Source organism: Fusarium proliferatum (assembly GCF_900067095.1).
Source record: "Fusarium proliferatum ET1 genome assembly, contig: FPRO_scaffold001, whole genome shotgun sequence".
In the NCBI taxonomy this organism is placed as follows: Eukaryota; Fungi; Ascomycota; class Sordariomycetes; order Hypocreales; family Nectriaceae; genus Fusarium; species Fusarium proliferatum.
The window spans coordinates 108,586-124,907 of record NW_022194790.1 but is presented as its reverse complement, the minus strand read 5'-3'; the positions used below and the strand labels follow the sequence as shown (position 1 = coordinate 124,907).

General features: G+C 48.4%; 9 protein-coding genes across 9 annotated transcripts; 3 read left to right on the top strand and 6 right to left on the bottom strand.

Moving 5' to 3' along the window:
* Nucleotides 1-886: 886 nt before the first annotated feature.
* Nucleotides 887-1,480, top strand: FPRO_02099 (uncharacterized protein; the record flags this gene model as incomplete). The annotated part of the gene is made up of 1 exon (XM_031230038.1): nt 887-1,480. One exon carries the CDS (start codon nt 887-889, stop codon nt 1,478-1,480), a length of 594 nt encoding a protein of 197 aa, XP_031074375.1.
* A 122-nt stretch (nt 1,481-1,602) lies between these two features.
* FPRO_02100 (uncharacterized protein) lies at nt 1,603-3,587 on the bottom strand (the record flags this gene model as incomplete). The annotated part of the gene is made up of 5 exons (XM_031229927.1): nt 1,603-2,317; nt 2,387-2,496; nt 2,554-2,871; nt 2,923-3,331; nt 3,427-3,587. 5 exons carry the CDS (start codon nt 3,585-3,587, stop codon nt 1,603-1,605), a joined length of 1,713 nt encoding a protein of 570 aa, XP_031074374.1.
* Nucleotides 3,588-4,310: 723 nt separating this feature from the next.
* FPRO_02101 (uncharacterized protein) lies at nt 4,311-5,090 on the top strand (the record flags this gene model as incomplete). The annotated part of the gene is made up of 1 exon (XM_031229816.1): nt 4,311-5,090. One exon carries the CDS (start codon nt 4,311-4,313, stop codon nt 5,088-5,090), a length of 780 nt encoding a protein of 259 aa, XP_031074373.1.
* A 231-nt stretch (nt 5,091-5,321) lies between these two features.
* FPRO_02102 (uncharacterized protein) lies at nt 5,322-7,044 on the bottom strand (the record flags this gene model as incomplete). The annotated part of the gene is made up of 6 exons (XM_031229705.1): nt 5,322-5,414; nt 5,472-6,161; nt 6,211-6,428; nt 6,488-6,581; nt 6,631-6,781; nt 6,836-7,044. The coding sequence occupies 6 exons, from the start codon at nt 7,042-7,044 to the stop codon at nt 5,322-5,324; spliced, it is 1,455 nt and encodes a 484-aa protein (XP_031074372.1).
* A 689-nt stretch (nt 7,045-7,733) lies between these two features.
* FPRO_02103 (uncharacterized protein) lies at nt 7,734-9,444 on the top strand (the record flags this gene model as incomplete). Its single annotated transcript, XM_031229594.1, has 3 exons — nt 7,734-7,829; nt 7,880-9,109; nt 9,157-9,444. The coding sequence occupies 3 exons, from the start codon at nt 7,734-7,736 to the stop codon at nt 9,442-9,444; spliced, it is 1,614 nt and encodes a 537-aa protein (XP_031074371.1).
* Nucleotides 9,445-9,484: 40 nt separating this feature from the next.
* On the bottom strand, nt 9,485-10,526 carry FPRO_02104 (uncharacterized protein; the record flags this gene model as incomplete). Its single annotated transcript, XM_031229483.1, has 2 exons — nt 9,485-10,438; nt 10,485-10,526. The coding sequence occupies 2 exons, from the start codon at nt 10,524-10,526 to the stop codon at nt 9,485-9,487; spliced, it is 996 nt and encodes a 331-aa protein (XP_031074370.1).
* Nucleotides 10,527-11,599: 1,073 nt separating this feature from the next.
* On the bottom strand, nt 11,600-12,495 carry FPRO_02105 (uncharacterized protein; the record flags this gene model as incomplete). Its single annotated transcript, XM_031229372.1, has 2 exons — nt 11,600-12,152; nt 12,200-12,495. The coding sequence occupies 2 exons, from the start codon at nt 12,493-12,495 to the stop codon at nt 11,600-11,602; spliced, it is 849 nt and encodes a 282-aa protein (XP_031074369.1).
* A 369-nt stretch (nt 12,496-12,864) lies between these two features.
* Nucleotides 12,865-13,965, bottom strand: FPRO_02106 (putative amino acid aldolase or racemase; the record flags this gene model as incomplete). Its single annotated transcript, XM_031229261.1, has 1 exon — nt 12,865-13,965. One exon carries the CDS (start codon nt 13,963-13,965, stop codon nt 12,865-12,867), a length of 1,101 nt encoding a protein of 366 aa, XP_031074368.1.
* A 254-nt stretch (nt 13,966-14,219) lies between these two features.
* Nucleotides 14,220-15,886, bottom strand: FPRO_02107 (uncharacterized protein; the record flags this gene model as incomplete). The annotated part of the gene is made up of 5 exons (XM_031229150.1): nt 14,220-14,761; nt 14,814-15,195; nt 15,244-15,575; nt 15,622-15,684; nt 15,733-15,886. 5 exons carry the CDS (start codon nt 15,884-15,886, stop codon nt 14,220-14,222), a joined length of 1,473 nt encoding a protein of 490 aa, XP_031074367.1.
* Between the last annotated feature and the right edge of the window lie 436 nt (nt 15,887-16,322).

Genomic DNA, 16,322 nt, shown 5'->3' with positions numbered 1-16,322 from the left:
ATCTCTTGGGTCCTTTATCTTTTATCTATATTCCATTTCGCCATATACCAGTCGATCTTGGCTCTATGTTAATTTGTGAAGCCGCCACTTATTAGTGCGTGTTTACACCACTAACTAATCCAGCTTCTTGTTCTAGCGCCGTGGAATTTGGCCATCTATCCCAACTAGGTGGCCAGTAGGTGCCTGAGGCCGCCAGGTACCTATCTCACTGTTTGCTGCGCTGCTCCGTACTAATAAAAGAAAGCGAAGAACCGCTATGGAGCCTCTTTGGGAAGAAGCTTTTGATCAAAGGAATATCAATGTAGAGGGGAATCCAGAAGCACCTCTGCTTGGCCAGGGCATTAACAGGCGAACCCCATTCCGACAAAGTGACAACCCTTTGATCCGGTTACCAACAAGAGCGATAATAGCGACATGGTTCGCTCTCACCATCCTGTCAATACTCCTTTCTGGCCTCTCTATGGTTTATTTTTCTATTGAAGAGGGGTTTAATTTGGCATTCTTCTTTGGTGCAAGTGCCGTGTTTCTAATTCTGACTGGTATCGGAACAGTTGTCAGGAGCCAGAGGTGATGAACAGGAATTCTTTGCCGTGTTTAAAATCTACAGACGCAAAGCTTGACATACTGTCATGTTTCCAATAATCATGTCAGGCCGCTTATACCATTTCGTTTCGTTCAAGACGTCATCGCTTCTGACTGATATCATGTGACTGATTGGCAAGAGACCAAGACGATCGACCCCTCATCTGTTATGAGTACGCATCTACTCATTTCACTGTCAGCGGTAAGGACGCTGTGAACCTAGGGGCCATACTATAAGCTCTTTGCAAACATTCTGGATCCAATTTGTCCCTTTCCTTAGTTCTACTTATTTGTCTCGTTCAGAATGCCTCAACTTCCCGCCCGACAAGGTGTCGCTACCCCGCTAAAGCAAGGCCAGAGTCTCCAAGTCATCAATACACATGGAAAGCAAGTGGTCGACTTTTGGGCTTTCACATGGGAAGATGGTCATGAATACCTCTCGATGAGTCACACTCGAGCAATGCTTGCAAGCATCTCTTTGCGCAAGGGAAACAAGCTATACAGTTCTCGCCGCAAACCCATCTTGACTCTTGTTGATGACACGACCCCAGGCATCCACGACTTACTATTCCCCGCTTGCGATGCTGAGCGCTATCGCCAATTGGGCGCTGTGGGGTATCATGACAGTTGCCACGATAATCTGCACAGAGCTCTGGTAGAATTGCCTAGGATCAAGCCCAGAGCCGGTTGGGTCCCCGATCCGCTGAACATGTTTATGAATGTGGCTGTGGATCATCATGGTGGAATTGATATCCGTGCTCCTACCAGCGACAAAGGCCAATACGTTATTCTGAGAGCTGAGGTCGATCTTGTCGTCGTCATGAGCGCGTGTCCTCAAGATATGGTCAATGTCAATGGTGAAGGGCCTGCTGATTGCGAGTATCGTGTTCTTGAGTAATCTAAATAAAGTGTGATGTTATGAAACGGTTTGACCATGAGTAATTATTGAATGCAATGGCTCTCTTCATCACTACATAAAGGCGTGGTAGATTTGTCCAGACTGGCAATATTTATGATCTCTTAGATACCAAATTCTCCCTCAATGAAAGTTCCGTGTGGCCCCAAAGCATAAACTTGTGGCATATCGGCACGAGCAACCTCCTTGAACGTCTTCGCGTCGATGGCAACAAGAACGCTGTGAGTAGCATCGCGATTGATGACGATGGTGAGCACGATGCCGTCGTCCTCGTCTCTAGCTCCTGGACGTTGGATAAAGATAGGCTCGCAAGGTGCGCTCTCCCCATTCTCCGGCCACCATTCCTTAAAGGTTCCAGTCTCCCAATCGCACTTGGTAACGTGACTGAGAAAACTGCAATGCACCGCTTTCAAGCCGTTTCCTAAGCGGCCAATGGGGACACTAGTACCGGGGGATGGTCCACCATGGCCTGAGATGCCGTAGACATAACGATAACCATGGACCATGGAAGCGCTCTTGGCAATCCGAGGCAGCTCTAGGAATGTGCCTCCAATTGCAGCCTTGGTCGTAGCCTGTGTGAATGTGGTAGCATCAGCTTTTCCCACGCTTTCAAGCTCGTAGCGTACCAAGACACCATCTTGGAATGGCGCACTAGGATCCAGGATGTTGCTGAGGTGATAGTCGTTGTAAGGGACGCGATCTGTGTATGCACAGAGATCAATGTGGATATTGACCTCGTTCGTATGGGAATCCACGTAATCGTAGCCATTTACGGAATGGAAGAACATGATGTTATCTGGAAGATTGTATGAAGCGATGCTAAATTATAGAGTCAGAATTTCTAGTATGTATACTTGTGTGGATGGATAGGGTGCGAGCTGGACCTACTGCTTTCCAGTGATCTTGTCGAGTACGTAAAATTCGGTAGGGCTGTCAGGCTCATAGATCATAGATTGAAGGAATCCCTTAGTGGTATCCGACAAGTCCATGGAGATAGGCTACATAGAGAGTGGTGAGTAGGGTTGTTCAATCTGCAGTATAGTAGATTTGCTCACGTTGCGAATGAATATTACATAGTTGCTAGACATGGCCATTGAATGGACATAGCATGGCCTGCAAGCAGGGAGAGGAGTCTTCCACAACAGTTTGGAAGGGTTTGACTTGATGTCGAGTGCAAATATCGATAAGACGCCAGTTTTCGGGTTGATGAGGTAGTTGAATTCCTCACCTCTGTGCCGGTCTTTGAGAATATGCGAGCAGATACCGAATCCTTCGAGCTCGGGATCAATAGTGGCATAGGTGAGCATTCGCTTGGGCTCAAGCGTTTTTCCATCAACGACTTGGAGCATGTTGAAGTCGGTGGAGACGAGAATCTATGGAAGATTAGTACCCTGACAACCAAGACTAAAAATGGTACCTGTTACCTCTTCTTTCTCCGGCCTCTCAGATGGGGTGCCTTTGTCGTATGGATTTCCGTTTGTAGGAATATGGAAACTTCTGCGAGGTAGAATGTTGACGTTGAACTCATCAGGGCCAACGTGGCCCGTGGGGATCCAGACGGATTGTTGAGCACCAAGAAGTGCCGAGCAAGGATCTTGAGCGTCCTTGAGCGGTGTGTTTGCATTTAACCCCGCCATCAAAGTCTGCAAAAAGCCATTCTTCTTGGCCTTCCTGACTACCCCCTCGGCGGTGTATCGACTGTTGTAGTAAACGCGGCCGTCTTCCATACGAAACTTGTGGAGCATAGCTAAGCCGTCGAACCAGTGTTGCGATACTGCATTGGGCTTTGAGCCGTCCTCAGACAGAGGAATGACATAACGACCAACTCCCATGCTAAATGCAGATGCGTTAGCGAGGACTCATGTAGGCTGGTCGCGATCTCTTGTGCCCCAAGATTGGATAACCAATTGAGGAATGAAATGACGAACCGAATGAAAGAGCCATTGACCCAGTCAGGCCAAACTCCTGAGGTTTTACATTCTACCTCATTGGGAGTTTCGCATACTCCCTGAAGGTAGGGCGGCAGGTACTTCAGCTTATCATCAGTCACAAAGTAGGGTTGTGCCTTTACTCGAGATGTAGTCGACATGGTGAAGAATGCGGTCGGTATGGTATAGAAATGTTTGGTGGTTCTCAAATTTTTATCTTGCGTTGAATCTTGTTCAGTTCTGTCGATATTAGCCTAAACCACTTAGACAAGATTTTATATTCCATGCTTGATGTATGAGGACTGCTGCTTGAACATGAGCTGGGGCATCCTCGGAATGCCATGCCTGAGAACGCGACAAGTCGTTGGGCTCTTGACGATCCAAGACGGGGCACTCTCGGTAAGCTACCCGTGTAATATGAAGTTTCAGACTCATTGGCAGCAGTTGGCATACAAACTGATTAGTTTAGCCATCTGTATGTAGAATCGGAAGTGCAACAACTTCCGAAACCTCCGATGACATAAGACTGCTTGACTTCCCCGCAGCGTTTATGAGGACGCTATTCCTCATCAACACAGTCCACTTAGCGAGAAATCTAAGTATAGGTCTCATGTTAGCCAATTGAACTTACCGCCTTTCAATACAAATCGTATAATAGGACGATTTTGTGGTACCCAAAACAGTCACTCTGACTACCACTTGAATTCATCTATATCTAACCTTCTCTTATTTTACAACTTCCTTCCATTCCAGACTACGGAACCAAAAACTGTAGCTACGTCAAAGCAAGCAGTACAAGAGAAAGAATGAATCCCCCTGATTTTAACCACAATACCAGTCAAGAAAAAAGAAGTGACATTTTTTTACTTTTACATGCAGCCGAGATGGGAGATTTGGCTACCATCACCAGACTGTTGACATCATCGGGCAATCAATTTGTTGACCTGAACTGTCGAGATGATACCGGTGCTACTGCGCTTTCACGTGCTGCAAGGATGGGTCGCACAGAGGTTGTGAGATATCTACTCTCGTGCCCTGATGTATACGTGAACTGTGCTGATCACTTTGGCTGGACACCGCTATCTTGGAGTGCACGATACGGAGACCACGACGTCGTGCAGCAGCTGCTAGCCTACCTGGACATAGCGGCTGATCGCGCTGATGAGAACGGAATGACTCCTCTGATGTTTGCATCACGGAAAGGACATGCTGAGACTGTGCGTCGTCTGCTCGACTCAAACCGGGTTGACATAAATCTGCGCGATAATGACGGTCGTACTGCATTGTCCCACGCGGCCGAAAATGACTGGGCGTGCGATGCAGTGACGCTGCTACTCGGATATCCCACTGTTGAAGTTGATGCGAAGGATCATTCTGGATGTTCGCCTCTATCTTGGGCAGCTCAAGGAGGTTCAGCGACCAATGTCCGTATATTATTGCAGCGCCCTGACGTGGATCCAGACTCTATGGATTGCGAACAGCGGTCACCTTTGTACTGGGGCGTGGAAAGGGCAGCAGCGGAAGTCGTGGGCTTGTTACTCAGCAGCGATAGAGTCAATCCTGAAGCAGCCACTGTTTTTGGGGATACGCCAGTCATCTTAGCTGAGATTCTAGGGCAAGAGCACATTTTGGATCTATTTCGGGAGAAAGTTAGCCAACGGTAACAAATCCCCGCTTATAGCTCCCGATAAAGTTACGCATCCTGTGATAATTTTCGAGTGACTTAAATTAGATTTTTAGAATCACTAGCAAGCTCTCTTACTACATTTGTGGAAACAGCGAGGTTTTGGTGAGTTTACCGAGGTCCTAGCCTGTAATTCAATTCCCTATTCCCCGCTATGATCCGGTTAGACGCTGCATCTCACTGCAAGAACACCGTTGGAGTTTCAGTGTTCTCACCCTTTCAAACCCATTTGGCTGGTATCATAGCCATTCTCCTCCAGATAAGCCTTGAAACGAACGTCCTCCTCTTCAAGCGTCTTGGGGTGCTGTATGATATGTTAGTACTAGCTAAATTGACCAAGGTATCTGAAGAAGCAACTTACATTCGGGATCAAGAACCAAACGCAAAGAACTCCAACTACTGATATTGCACTCCCGATAAGGAACACAACTTGCTGACCCTTGAGCTTGTCGTCAAAGCTGACAAGGCACTTACTCAGCGCCTGGGTACCAACCGCAGCACCAACCTTGCCGATCGCTGCAGCAAACCCGAGAAAGTGGCCTCTAAGCGGAGTTGGAAAGCTTTCACTGCTGACTAGAAAGTTACAATCTCCAGGGCCTACCGACAAAAATGTTTGGAAAAGTCCATAGAGCGTAACAAAGGCTGGGAAGGCTGAGGGGCTGTTGAGAGGATACATGGTCCCCCCAATGACAAAGCCGAACACGCAAACTATGGACCAGCCCAAGGCATAAGTTTGACGTCGGCCAATGCGGTCCATGAGAAGGGCTCCGATGAATGCACCTGGAAGTGCAAAGAAGTTAATCAGTGCTGACCAGCCAATGGACTCTTGCATGGTCTGGTTATTCGAGAAGCCCGCGACTAGAGTTGGTGCCAAGAGGTTGAATGGGTAGACCACGGCATCGTAGAGGAACCAGGCAGAGCAGCACCCAAGAAGGGGTTTCCAATAGTACTTGATGGCAAGCTTGTACGGTATCTTGTGCTGAATGGCATGCTTCTGGTACTGGGTAGAATCCATCAAACGAAGGCGGAAGAAGAAGATGCCAAGTGGGAGCTTATAGAGGTGAGCCAAGAGGTATCAAGTGATTTTGGGGACGACTTACAATGATGCCGATACCAAAACAGATGCGCCAGATGCCATCATGGGGAACACCTTTGTATGCTGCAATGACGATGAGCGATACAATACTCGAGGCCACGAAACCGGAGATGATGGCGGCGTTTGTCGCGACAGCAACAAGCATGCCACGTCGCTTTCGCATAGCCTCGGTACTATCGGCGCACTCTACGGCTTGGGAAGTGCACACAGTATACTCACCACCTAAACAGTCAGCATACTATCATGTAGTCGTCGATATTATGATGCTCAAAGAGACATACCTGCTCCGACACCAGCGACACCACGGCCAATGACCATCATCCAAAACATACCCTCCACAGTAACGCCGTGCGCTGCAGTGGCTATGACAATACCCTGTGACCTTAATCAGACTATGCTACATGTTGAAGACAGATATGCATACCAGAACCAAGAACAGAGTTGTCAGGTAGATTCCAACACGTCGACCGAACCGGTCAATGCAGAGTCCAAAGAGGAGCATGCCGAAGATGTCACCAATGAGGATGGAGTTGGACAACCTGGTCTTGACTTCGGCCGTCATCTGCTTGGGGTATCTACACTTGATCAATAACTCGAGGTATCAGATGAAGGACAATATTATAACGTACAGCTTGGTCAGAACTGTGTTCATGTATCCGATGATCTGGATGTTGTAGCCATCAGAGAAGAGAGCAACTCCCTGAACCAAGACGTCGAGTTGACCAGGTGTACGCTGGACAGCTCCATCTGCCTCGGTCTCAGCAGAGATGCTTTCATCTGAGGATACTACCGCAGTCTTGTCTGCAGGCATCTCGTTCTTGTTGCTGATATCTGACATGGCTGGACCTCAAACCTGCAGCTCAGGTAAAACTGTCGCCAGTGTTTATTGATTACGGGATTCATAAAGAAGGCAGTATCTAGGTGGTCTTATATAAAGTTCTTACTGATTTTAATACAACGTAGTTCCTGGATGCTTGGGAGTTCGTCGGCGGTATTAAAGTCCCCACTGAATACTCTAGACCATATCCTGTCAAAGGATTCCTAGTATTATACGAATGGATAAAATCATACCCAGAGTTCTCCGAAGTCACCACGAGTATTGTATCTTTCCACGACTTGGACATTGTCTCCAAGCACGTGGCTTCGGCCAACCCAAACAACCGGGTCTTAGGTGCCGGCAATAATGGAGACTCAAGCCGTTAGTGGTGCCGTGTAGATATCTTGGCCCGGCAGTTGGGTTCCGGATAAAGTGGATCGTTGATCGCACGTGGGCTAGGTAAGCTTATCGAGAAGGCAAGACTTAGGTTAACTTTGATTAAATTCGGTTTTGATGTAACGAAGGATTTCGGGGTCCACTTTACTATAAGGTAGGATTATTGTTCTGAATCAGGAATCTGGACGTCTTGGTGGATAACGAAAAAATAAAGGATGGAGTCGCATGCTTTCACTGTGACAAGACATTCATGTTTAACGAATATCTTCCCCCACAGAGAGGGGGGCAGTGAGAAGACCATTACCCATGAAATCATGAAAAAGGCATCGTTTGTGATAAACGTACTTGACGCTGTAATTGCAGCTGCGTCGCTGACATTGCGCTATACGTCTATTCTGTTTGTCCGGTTTGTAAGTTCGTTTATCGCAATAACCAATGACAGCCTGTTGACATAGATCAGCACCCGATAGGAAAGCGATATCTAGATCGCATCTACGGGAGTTTCGCCATATTCCTGCTTGCATTCTGCGCAGAGGTAGCTCTGCTCAAATACAGCAATGTTCGGCCGAGGAGACGCCCAGCCTCCGCCCCAGTGCTGGCTGTCGTTGATAGACGCAGACCTTTATTCACGGCTAGCGGCTTCCTCGTCAATGTTACATGCATTGTTGCTGTTCTTGACTTTCTTTTCAGAGGCCATCTTCTGCACCAAAGTGCCGAACTGTCCTTCTCTCGAGTTGGCTTTGTGGATCAATCGACGGCTCGGATTGTATTGAGGGCTCCTATCTCTGATTTTGTTCAGATCACAATCACGTCGGTCTCTGACGACCAAGGCGAGACCCCGATACCCAAATCGGTCTTGTTAGATGCACACTCGGATTATGTCGGGACAGTCCTGATAGACGGTCTCAAGCCTAACACTTCTTACACATACTCAACCAATGCAAGTCATACTGGGTCGTTTCGGACTTTGTCACAACCTGGTAGTGGCTTGAAGCGCTGGAGTCTAGTTTCTTCAAGCTGCATCAAGCCGTTCTACCCATACAACCCTTTGGACCATGGTCTCCGAATCAAGGGACTTGAACAATTGGGTGAATACCTTTCCGAGAGCCCAGTGGATATAGTACTGTTTCTGGGCGACTTTATCTACATCGATCTCCCCATCCCGCTCGGCTGGGATGCTAACGCATACTCGGCGGCATATCGACAGGTATATGCCTCCCCTTCCTGGTCCGCTCAACTCCGCGCAATCCCCTGGATACATGTCTATGATGATCATGAGATTATAAATGACTGGGCAGGGAATGACACGGGGCTTTATAAGATGGCCATGCAACCATTCTGGAACTACCATGGAAACGCGAACCCGCCGTCAGAGTATGGTGCGGACAAGACCTACTACACCTTTCGATACCAAGGGGTAGCATTCTTTGTCTTGGATACCAGGCGATATCGATCAGATAATGCAATGGTCGATGGACCAGAGAAAACAATGCTTGGCGCAACCCAACTTGCCGCTTTGAAAGAGTGGCTCACAGCAGAGTCTGACTGGAAAGTCGTAGTCAGCAGCGTCCCATTTACAAGAAATTGGAGAGGCCCTGACTCAGCGGATAGTTGGTCAGGCTTTCTCTGGGAGCGGGATTCAATCCTGGATATAATGAAGCAGAATGGTGGCGCTGTTATTCTCAGCGGTGTAAGCTTTCTTGTCGGAAACCAAAAGGTGAAGCTAACATAGCCTAGGATCGTCATGAACATGCTACGACGATGTTCCCGGCAAAGGCCAAAGGTGACAAGCCAGTTATTGAGTTCTCCACTTCTCCGTTGAACCAATTTTACGAACCATTTGACAGGTTTCACAAGGAGATTGAGGAGACTGATGTGTCGATTTACTCACATCCTTGGGGGTCTTCGAAATTCGGAAAGGTCACGTTTGACACCTCCCAAGCAGGCAGGCTGCTTGTACACTATGATCTGGTTGTAGACGGTGTTAAAGTATGGGAGTATGACTGGGAGGCTCAACGATATTGAATATTTCGTTTTATAGATAAGGAGCTGAATGTATATAAGGTTACTGAATAACTGTAGACCAGTCTTCACTTCTGATATACTCCTCCATCGAGGTGAGCGGGATTTTAACGCCAAGCTGGTCTGGATGCAACACTGCTGGATCCCCACCAGACAAACCAAACTCATGGAAGTAATCGAAAGCATCCCCGATCTCGTTAGCAAAGTCCTCCGGAACACCTTCGAACAGTTCGTCTCGTGAAATCTCCTTATACGACGCCTTCACTCCATTAACACGCCCCCATATCTCCACCCATTTAGGCAAGGTCATCTCTTCCGAGACACCCAGAATATGTTTCTGAGGTGGCAGGTCAACCAAGGCCTTGACAAAGCTACCTGTATCCCGCTCTGTGACGATGAATGGCATCTTGAAATCTAGCGGCGTGTTTCTGGACATTAGGTAACTACCATCCGGCTGAAGCTTGGGACCTAGCCTGTCGAAAAGCTTCCAAACTGTGACATAATGCCCAATAGTCACGGTGCTCATTCTAGCTGCGACTTGAGGAAAACGTTCTTCAGTAGCTTTGATCATTGCGGCTTTGCTGTCGAAATGATAGACCTTTGTGTACTTCCCACCACTCCATTTGGTGGCATGGCTAAGCGTCGACATGACGAAGCGCTCCAGAGTCTTGATGACCGAGGGGTCCGCTGCTGCTTCTACAATTCTAATGCCTTGGGCGACTTCTCGATCGTAGGAGTACTCGAGTGTTGTGCGGTCCTTGGTTATATCAGGCTGGGCCATTGCCTGCTGTAGATGGGTAAAGAAGTCAGTGTTGGAGAAGATGACATGAGCACCCTTGAATGCCTGAATCAAGGATTCTGTGTCATCTAGATCGCCTTGAACGATCTCGACGCCCTCGGACTTGAGACGCTTCGCAGACTCTCCTTCGGGATTCCGTGTGACGCCACGGACATTCCACCCGGGGAGCTGGAGGAATGTTTGAGCCACGGACCCTCCCTATGCATGTTAGAAACTTGTCGCTCCGATTTAGCAGTTTTCATACCTGAGCTCCAGTAACCCCTATAATAACAATGGTCTTGGACATGGCTATGATAGATTGCTTTTGATGCTTATGGTGCTATACGTTATGGAGAATTGTAGTTGAGGTCTTCTCATTCATGTCGTCAGACGCCGCTTTATATTTGTTCTCACCCATCGCGCAACTAAACCACTCCGGGATCAATACTGTATTACAAATAGCTTGATATGCTCGTCCGCCCTCAAAGTCCGTGGCTGATACTTACAACCCACAAATCCATGTTCTTCCGCCGTGAAAGTCCGTGATTGTTCTATTAACTTGAATTGGCACAGCCTAATTGGCTATTCGCCATCAGTAATGAATCATTGGCACTGCAGAATTCGCAGGAGGATTGTACAATGTCCGCTCGGCATAAGAATTTGTCCGTAGCCCGGATCTCTTTTAGTCAGCGTAAGCATCGCCAAGTAGGTTATGCTTCTGTGTACTATCAAGTCATCACGCGACTCAAAACACATTCAGGTGCCTTTGCAATAAATTCTGCATCGTGCTAGAAGTATTCGATTTAAACAAGCTAAAGTTATGAAGCATCAGTTACATGGTGTGGTTTTGCCATTATTGGTAGTCTTTGACCGCTTCACATTTGAACCACTATTGTGCAGTTGAAGTTCAACTTAGTCTGGGCGCTTAATATTTGCGCCAGTGCGACAATTCGGATCTTTTTCGGGCAGGAATTGACAGAATTCCGTGGTGAACATGCTAGGGAACCAAATTGTTCGGACGGACTACCCAATCACCCTCACTACGCAAACGCGCGGAAATCCGGATAGACTGTTAGCGCTTGATTACCCTAAGCAGGTTAATTAATGTAACTGGCGAAAATAGATGGTGTCTCGGCAATGACACCGCCAACAGAGTCAAAGTGCTGTGTTATTTTGCGCGTTTTATACTATAGAAGGCCAAGCCCTGGCTAATGTTTTAGTATTTGGCGGTCGCGTATACCAACAGTCGACAGTTTCGTTTGCAGGTAAGAAGGAAGTTCTTTTAAATCTAGCAGTATAGGATTTCAACTAATGTATAATGAGATATTATGTTTTTTTTTTGGCGTTTTAATTACTTAATACTATTATTCCCAACTCTGCTTACTTGTACCTGATATGATTTACACTGTCTGACGGTAGCTCGGCCGGAATCATAGCCTCGTGGCTATCAAGCTCCCATGGATGCTGTTGCTGCTGCATTGTAGGTTCCTTAGCCTCCTCTCCCCCGGCTGCAGCCGCCATATTTGCCTGCTTAGCCCTCCTCGCTCGAAGCACAAACCAGCCAAGTGCAGCCAATCCAGCAAGAACTGCTACTCCAACGCCAATCCCAATTCCTGCCTTAGCTCCAGTGCTCAAACCCCCGTTATCCGATGCAGAATCACCCGAAGAAGTTTCGGTTGACGAAGAACTTGTTTCCGTCGCGCTGCCCGTTGCAGAAGTCCTTGCCCCAGTCGTGGTGGACGCGAAATCGGAGGAATGCCATCGGATGGGAATACCAATAGCATTAGCCGCAGCTCCACTAACAGTAGTCCTCTTCCAATCTCCTCCGACAACTGATTCGGAAACTATCACCTCGACCGTGCGTGGGATCACGATGGTGCAAAGATCAGTGCTGTACCAAGGCCAGCCCGTCTCAGTTTGACAACTAAATGAACTACACTAATGTCAGCGCGCCCAATTGGCAGTCATTGGCCTTCGTACCTTGGACAACACGTCGCTCTCGTCTCGCCGCCGACCGTTGAACTACATGCGACTTCGAATCCGCTGGGACATATACCAGGGGAGTAGTAAAACGTTGAACCCAGTTCCAAGCTGCTGGGAAAGCAGTTTGCGTCGCTACCTGAGGGACCCAGCTGCATGTAGGTGCACGCGCTGGGCGCACCGGTGCCGCCCTCTAAACATGTGAGTTCAGTGCCTGTGTATCTGTATTTGTAGTACTGGAAGCATGACTTGGCGGGTGTGAAGGTCGTTGTGAGGGCTGGAGCTTGTGTCGTCATGGCTGCTGACGGGTGATTATCCACGCGCAAATGCGTGATCGACTTGAGTGGGGATGACAGAGGAAGAAAGATTTGGCAATAGATGCCCCTTGCGACGAAAATAAAATGACACCTGATCCTTCGACCAACGAGGCGTTGTTAGACAGGGGTGATTATTGGGTGAGATGCAGGTCGGGTTTCAACCAACATCGTTGACTAACTCAGACCCTTGTTGGGCGGTTAAAAAGCGAATCAGGTGAACTTCGGGTAATCACAAAAAATTGATTCTCCTACAGATGCCTGGATTTTGATCACTGATCAATTCTTCCATAAAACCCAGACAGCCAATTCTGCAATATCACATTCATTTCTCTTGCCTAGCTAATTGCCTTATTGGACCTTTCCTCGAGAGTCAACCGGCCAAATCTCCTCGATTATCCCTTTCCGATAAGCATAGTAAAAGTCATGAAGATTGACAGTTGGATCAATATGACTTGGAATCATCTCAACCCTATCGCCAACATCAAGCGCTGGTGTACCCTCTTCCCACGTCAAAGCTCCATGCTCATCGCCTAGTTGGAAGTAGCTATATCTTTGATCCTTGCACTCAGCCAGACCGCTATCCGTCGTCAGCGACTTGAGGCCAGTGTCGATAGTGACCTGTCGCTCTCCTTGTTTGCTGACAACTGTTGCGAGAAAGGAGAGACTATGAGAGTAGTATGTTCCAATGGCGTTGCGGTAGTCGGTGTCCATGAAGATGAAAGACCCAGGCTGGAGTTCTGTCACGCCGGGTACGGTTGCGCAGAAGTCTGCTGTGCCTGTTCCGCCTGTTGTCACAACTTGGATGTTGAAGCCCTCGTTCTTGAGTGCTTGGGCTGTCTCAGTGAGAATCTTCATTGATTCGAGGCACTGCTTTTTTCGGTCCTCAAAGTCGGGAAGATGTTGCAGATGTCCCTCATAGCCTTGCACTCCGATGAGTCGCATGCGCTTCAGACTGCTGATATGCTTCGCTAGAGGCAGAGCTCCTTCGGACTGTGTTCCTGTGCGATGCAGTCCGACATCCAAGTCTATCAAGACTGAGATTGGGTCCTCAATTCCCGACTTTTCCAGCGCGTCGTTGATAGCCGTAGCAGCTCTCTCATCGTCCACCACGATTCTAATCTCCCGATGCTTTCTGAACAGCTCAACAAGTCTCTTGACTTTGGCCGGTCCGACGATCTCGCAAGTGATGAGAAGGTCCGTAAAGCCAGCGGCGGCAATTGCCTCGGCCTCACTCAGCTTCGCGACGCAACCACCTTTTGCACCAGCCGCGACGAGCTTCTTGGCCACGATAGCGCTCTTACTAGTCTTGAGATGGGGTCTGATGTTGCGACCAGTTGGGAGTAGTCGGTCCATGAGTTTCTTGATATTGGCCTCCATGATATCGAGATCGACGATCATGGAGGGCGTGTCGAGCGAGTCGAGGCTGTCGCCTACTTTGGGAGAGTACATGATGGCGGTGATGATGATGGAAATGATACGGCAGACAAACAAAAAATGTTGCTAACTCGTACAGCACTTGAGATATCTCTCGGCTCCAATTCTGGGCCCCTTCGTTTATCGTTATCTCCAAGACCAGGATCGTCAGTTCAAGGTAACGTAGTACAATACAGACACGACACAGTGCGTTATTTTCCCCGCTCCTCCTAAATCCACTGCGGGGTGCTGATCTTGCCCTGTTGCAGCCCAAACCCACTAACTCTCCCTCACAGAAACCAGCGAAACTCGGGAACCGCTGGCCCATCGCGCAGACGCTTCGTCGGTACATCAGCAGCCGTCGTCTTCCTCCCTGCTCTACGATTCCTCCGCATGTTATCAAACACCATATACCCACCAAGAAGACCCGCAATGAGGCATCCACATGCGCCGAAACAAGCAGTCGTGATAAGAGCTGTGGGGTACTTTGGCTTCTCGTTCTCGCGGAAGATGTTGCTTGATACGAGACCCATCAGATTGGCGAGTGGGACGCCGACTGACGTGAGGACTACCCTTCTGCCCTCGTGTGCAATATTATTGTTATACCATGTTGATAAGAGGACGGAGGGAGCTGATGTTCCCCAGACCATCATGAAGCATGCGTAGTATGCTAATTGTAGTTGAGCTTGGACGTCGGAGATGGCGGCGTAGATGATGAAGCCGATGAACGTGAGGGCGAATCCGAGCATGATGAACGGGAATCGAATACGTAGAAAATCAGAGCTGAAGGCCAAGATGAGAAGCATCACAGCACCGCCAACATTTGGCGCGACTAAGAATACCGCATCAGTAAAAGAAGATACGCGCATCCCGAATTGACCTACCAGTGTAAAGATTCGTCTTGACAGGTCCATATCCCAGTCGCTGGATGATCTGGGGCATAAACAGCGCAACCGATTGAATCGGCACACCAAGACAAATCTCAATCAGCAAAAAGCAATACGTCGTCGGATACGTAAAGATCTTGATCGAATCCTTAAAGTTGAACTTTTCTTGCACAACAGACGAGGAATCAACTTGCATTCGGTGAAAAGCCAGCGCTTTTTCTTCTTCACCGAGAAACTTGGCCTGCGCTGCACTGCGAGGGAGGTACCAGAATGCAAAGATTGAGAAGAGCACTGAAGCTGAGCCTTCAATGATGAAGAGATATCGCCAGACGAAGATTTTGGAGTCGATTTGAAAGACGCCAAATGATAAAAGACCGCTCTGTTGTCATTAGCCAAAGACCTCGTGTTTGTACCAGAGGCAACATACAAAAGCATTCGCGATGTTGGACGCAGCGTAGAATACCGCCAAACGACGCGCAAGTTCACCTCTTCGATAAAACGTAGTCAGATAATAAATCACCAATGGAAAGAAGCCAGACTCTGCCATGCCAAGAAAGAAGCGCAGCGCAAACATGCCACCAAAGTTTTGCGTACAAGCAGCAAGAAGAGTCATGGATCCAAACGTAAACATGAGAATCGGGAGGACTCGCGCAGGACCGTACTTCTTGCCGATGATGGCGGTGGGAGGAGCGAAGATGACGTAGGGCACGAAGAAGATTGATACGAGGAGGTTGTACTGGTTTGGCTTGAAGTTGAGATCTGTCGCGGGTTAGTTTGTGACATGATAGGTAGCTGGATGGCTTACCGTCGCTGAGACCGACGGTTTGGGCGTTGCCTAGGTTGCCTTTGTCAAGAGCGTTAAAGAGATCTGTAGATGGTTAGACGAGTTGGTGAACTGTGAGGTGAAGCGTCTTACACATGATGGCCAGAACGGGCATCAATCGGACGTCAAACTTGCGACAGAGTTGACGCTCAGCGATATGGTCAACTTCAAGAACCGTCTCTTCACCAGTGCCTTCGGCGTAGGTGTCGTCGATGATGCCATCATCTTTGTGATCTTTGGTGTCCATGGCGTCGAATTGTCAGTTAATGGCAGCCCAAATTGACTGCGACTTGTTTGCAGATGCTACCGAAAAGCGTCCAGATGAAGAAACAGGAAGGGCAGTTCAAACTTTTGTACAATGTTTGATATCAAGTTCGTTATCTCAACCTGGCATGAGACTGGGTATGCGGGGGAGGCAAGATACAGGTTGCAAGGGCTTAGATTCGGAGGTTACATACTCAAAGGACCTATCAAGATAGCGATACCCTGCAATCATGATTGCAGCTGACTCGAAACACAGTGTTACCATCATAAGCGTAGGTTACCATCTCACACGAGGTTGGTGCTCCCTCCATGTAACGTAGAGCGACGATCCGACCCAGTGCAAGCTACCACCACGGACTGTAGAGGTTCCACCGGATGCCCGATTTCGGAAACCCGCGCAAAAGGGCCGGTGCGAAATA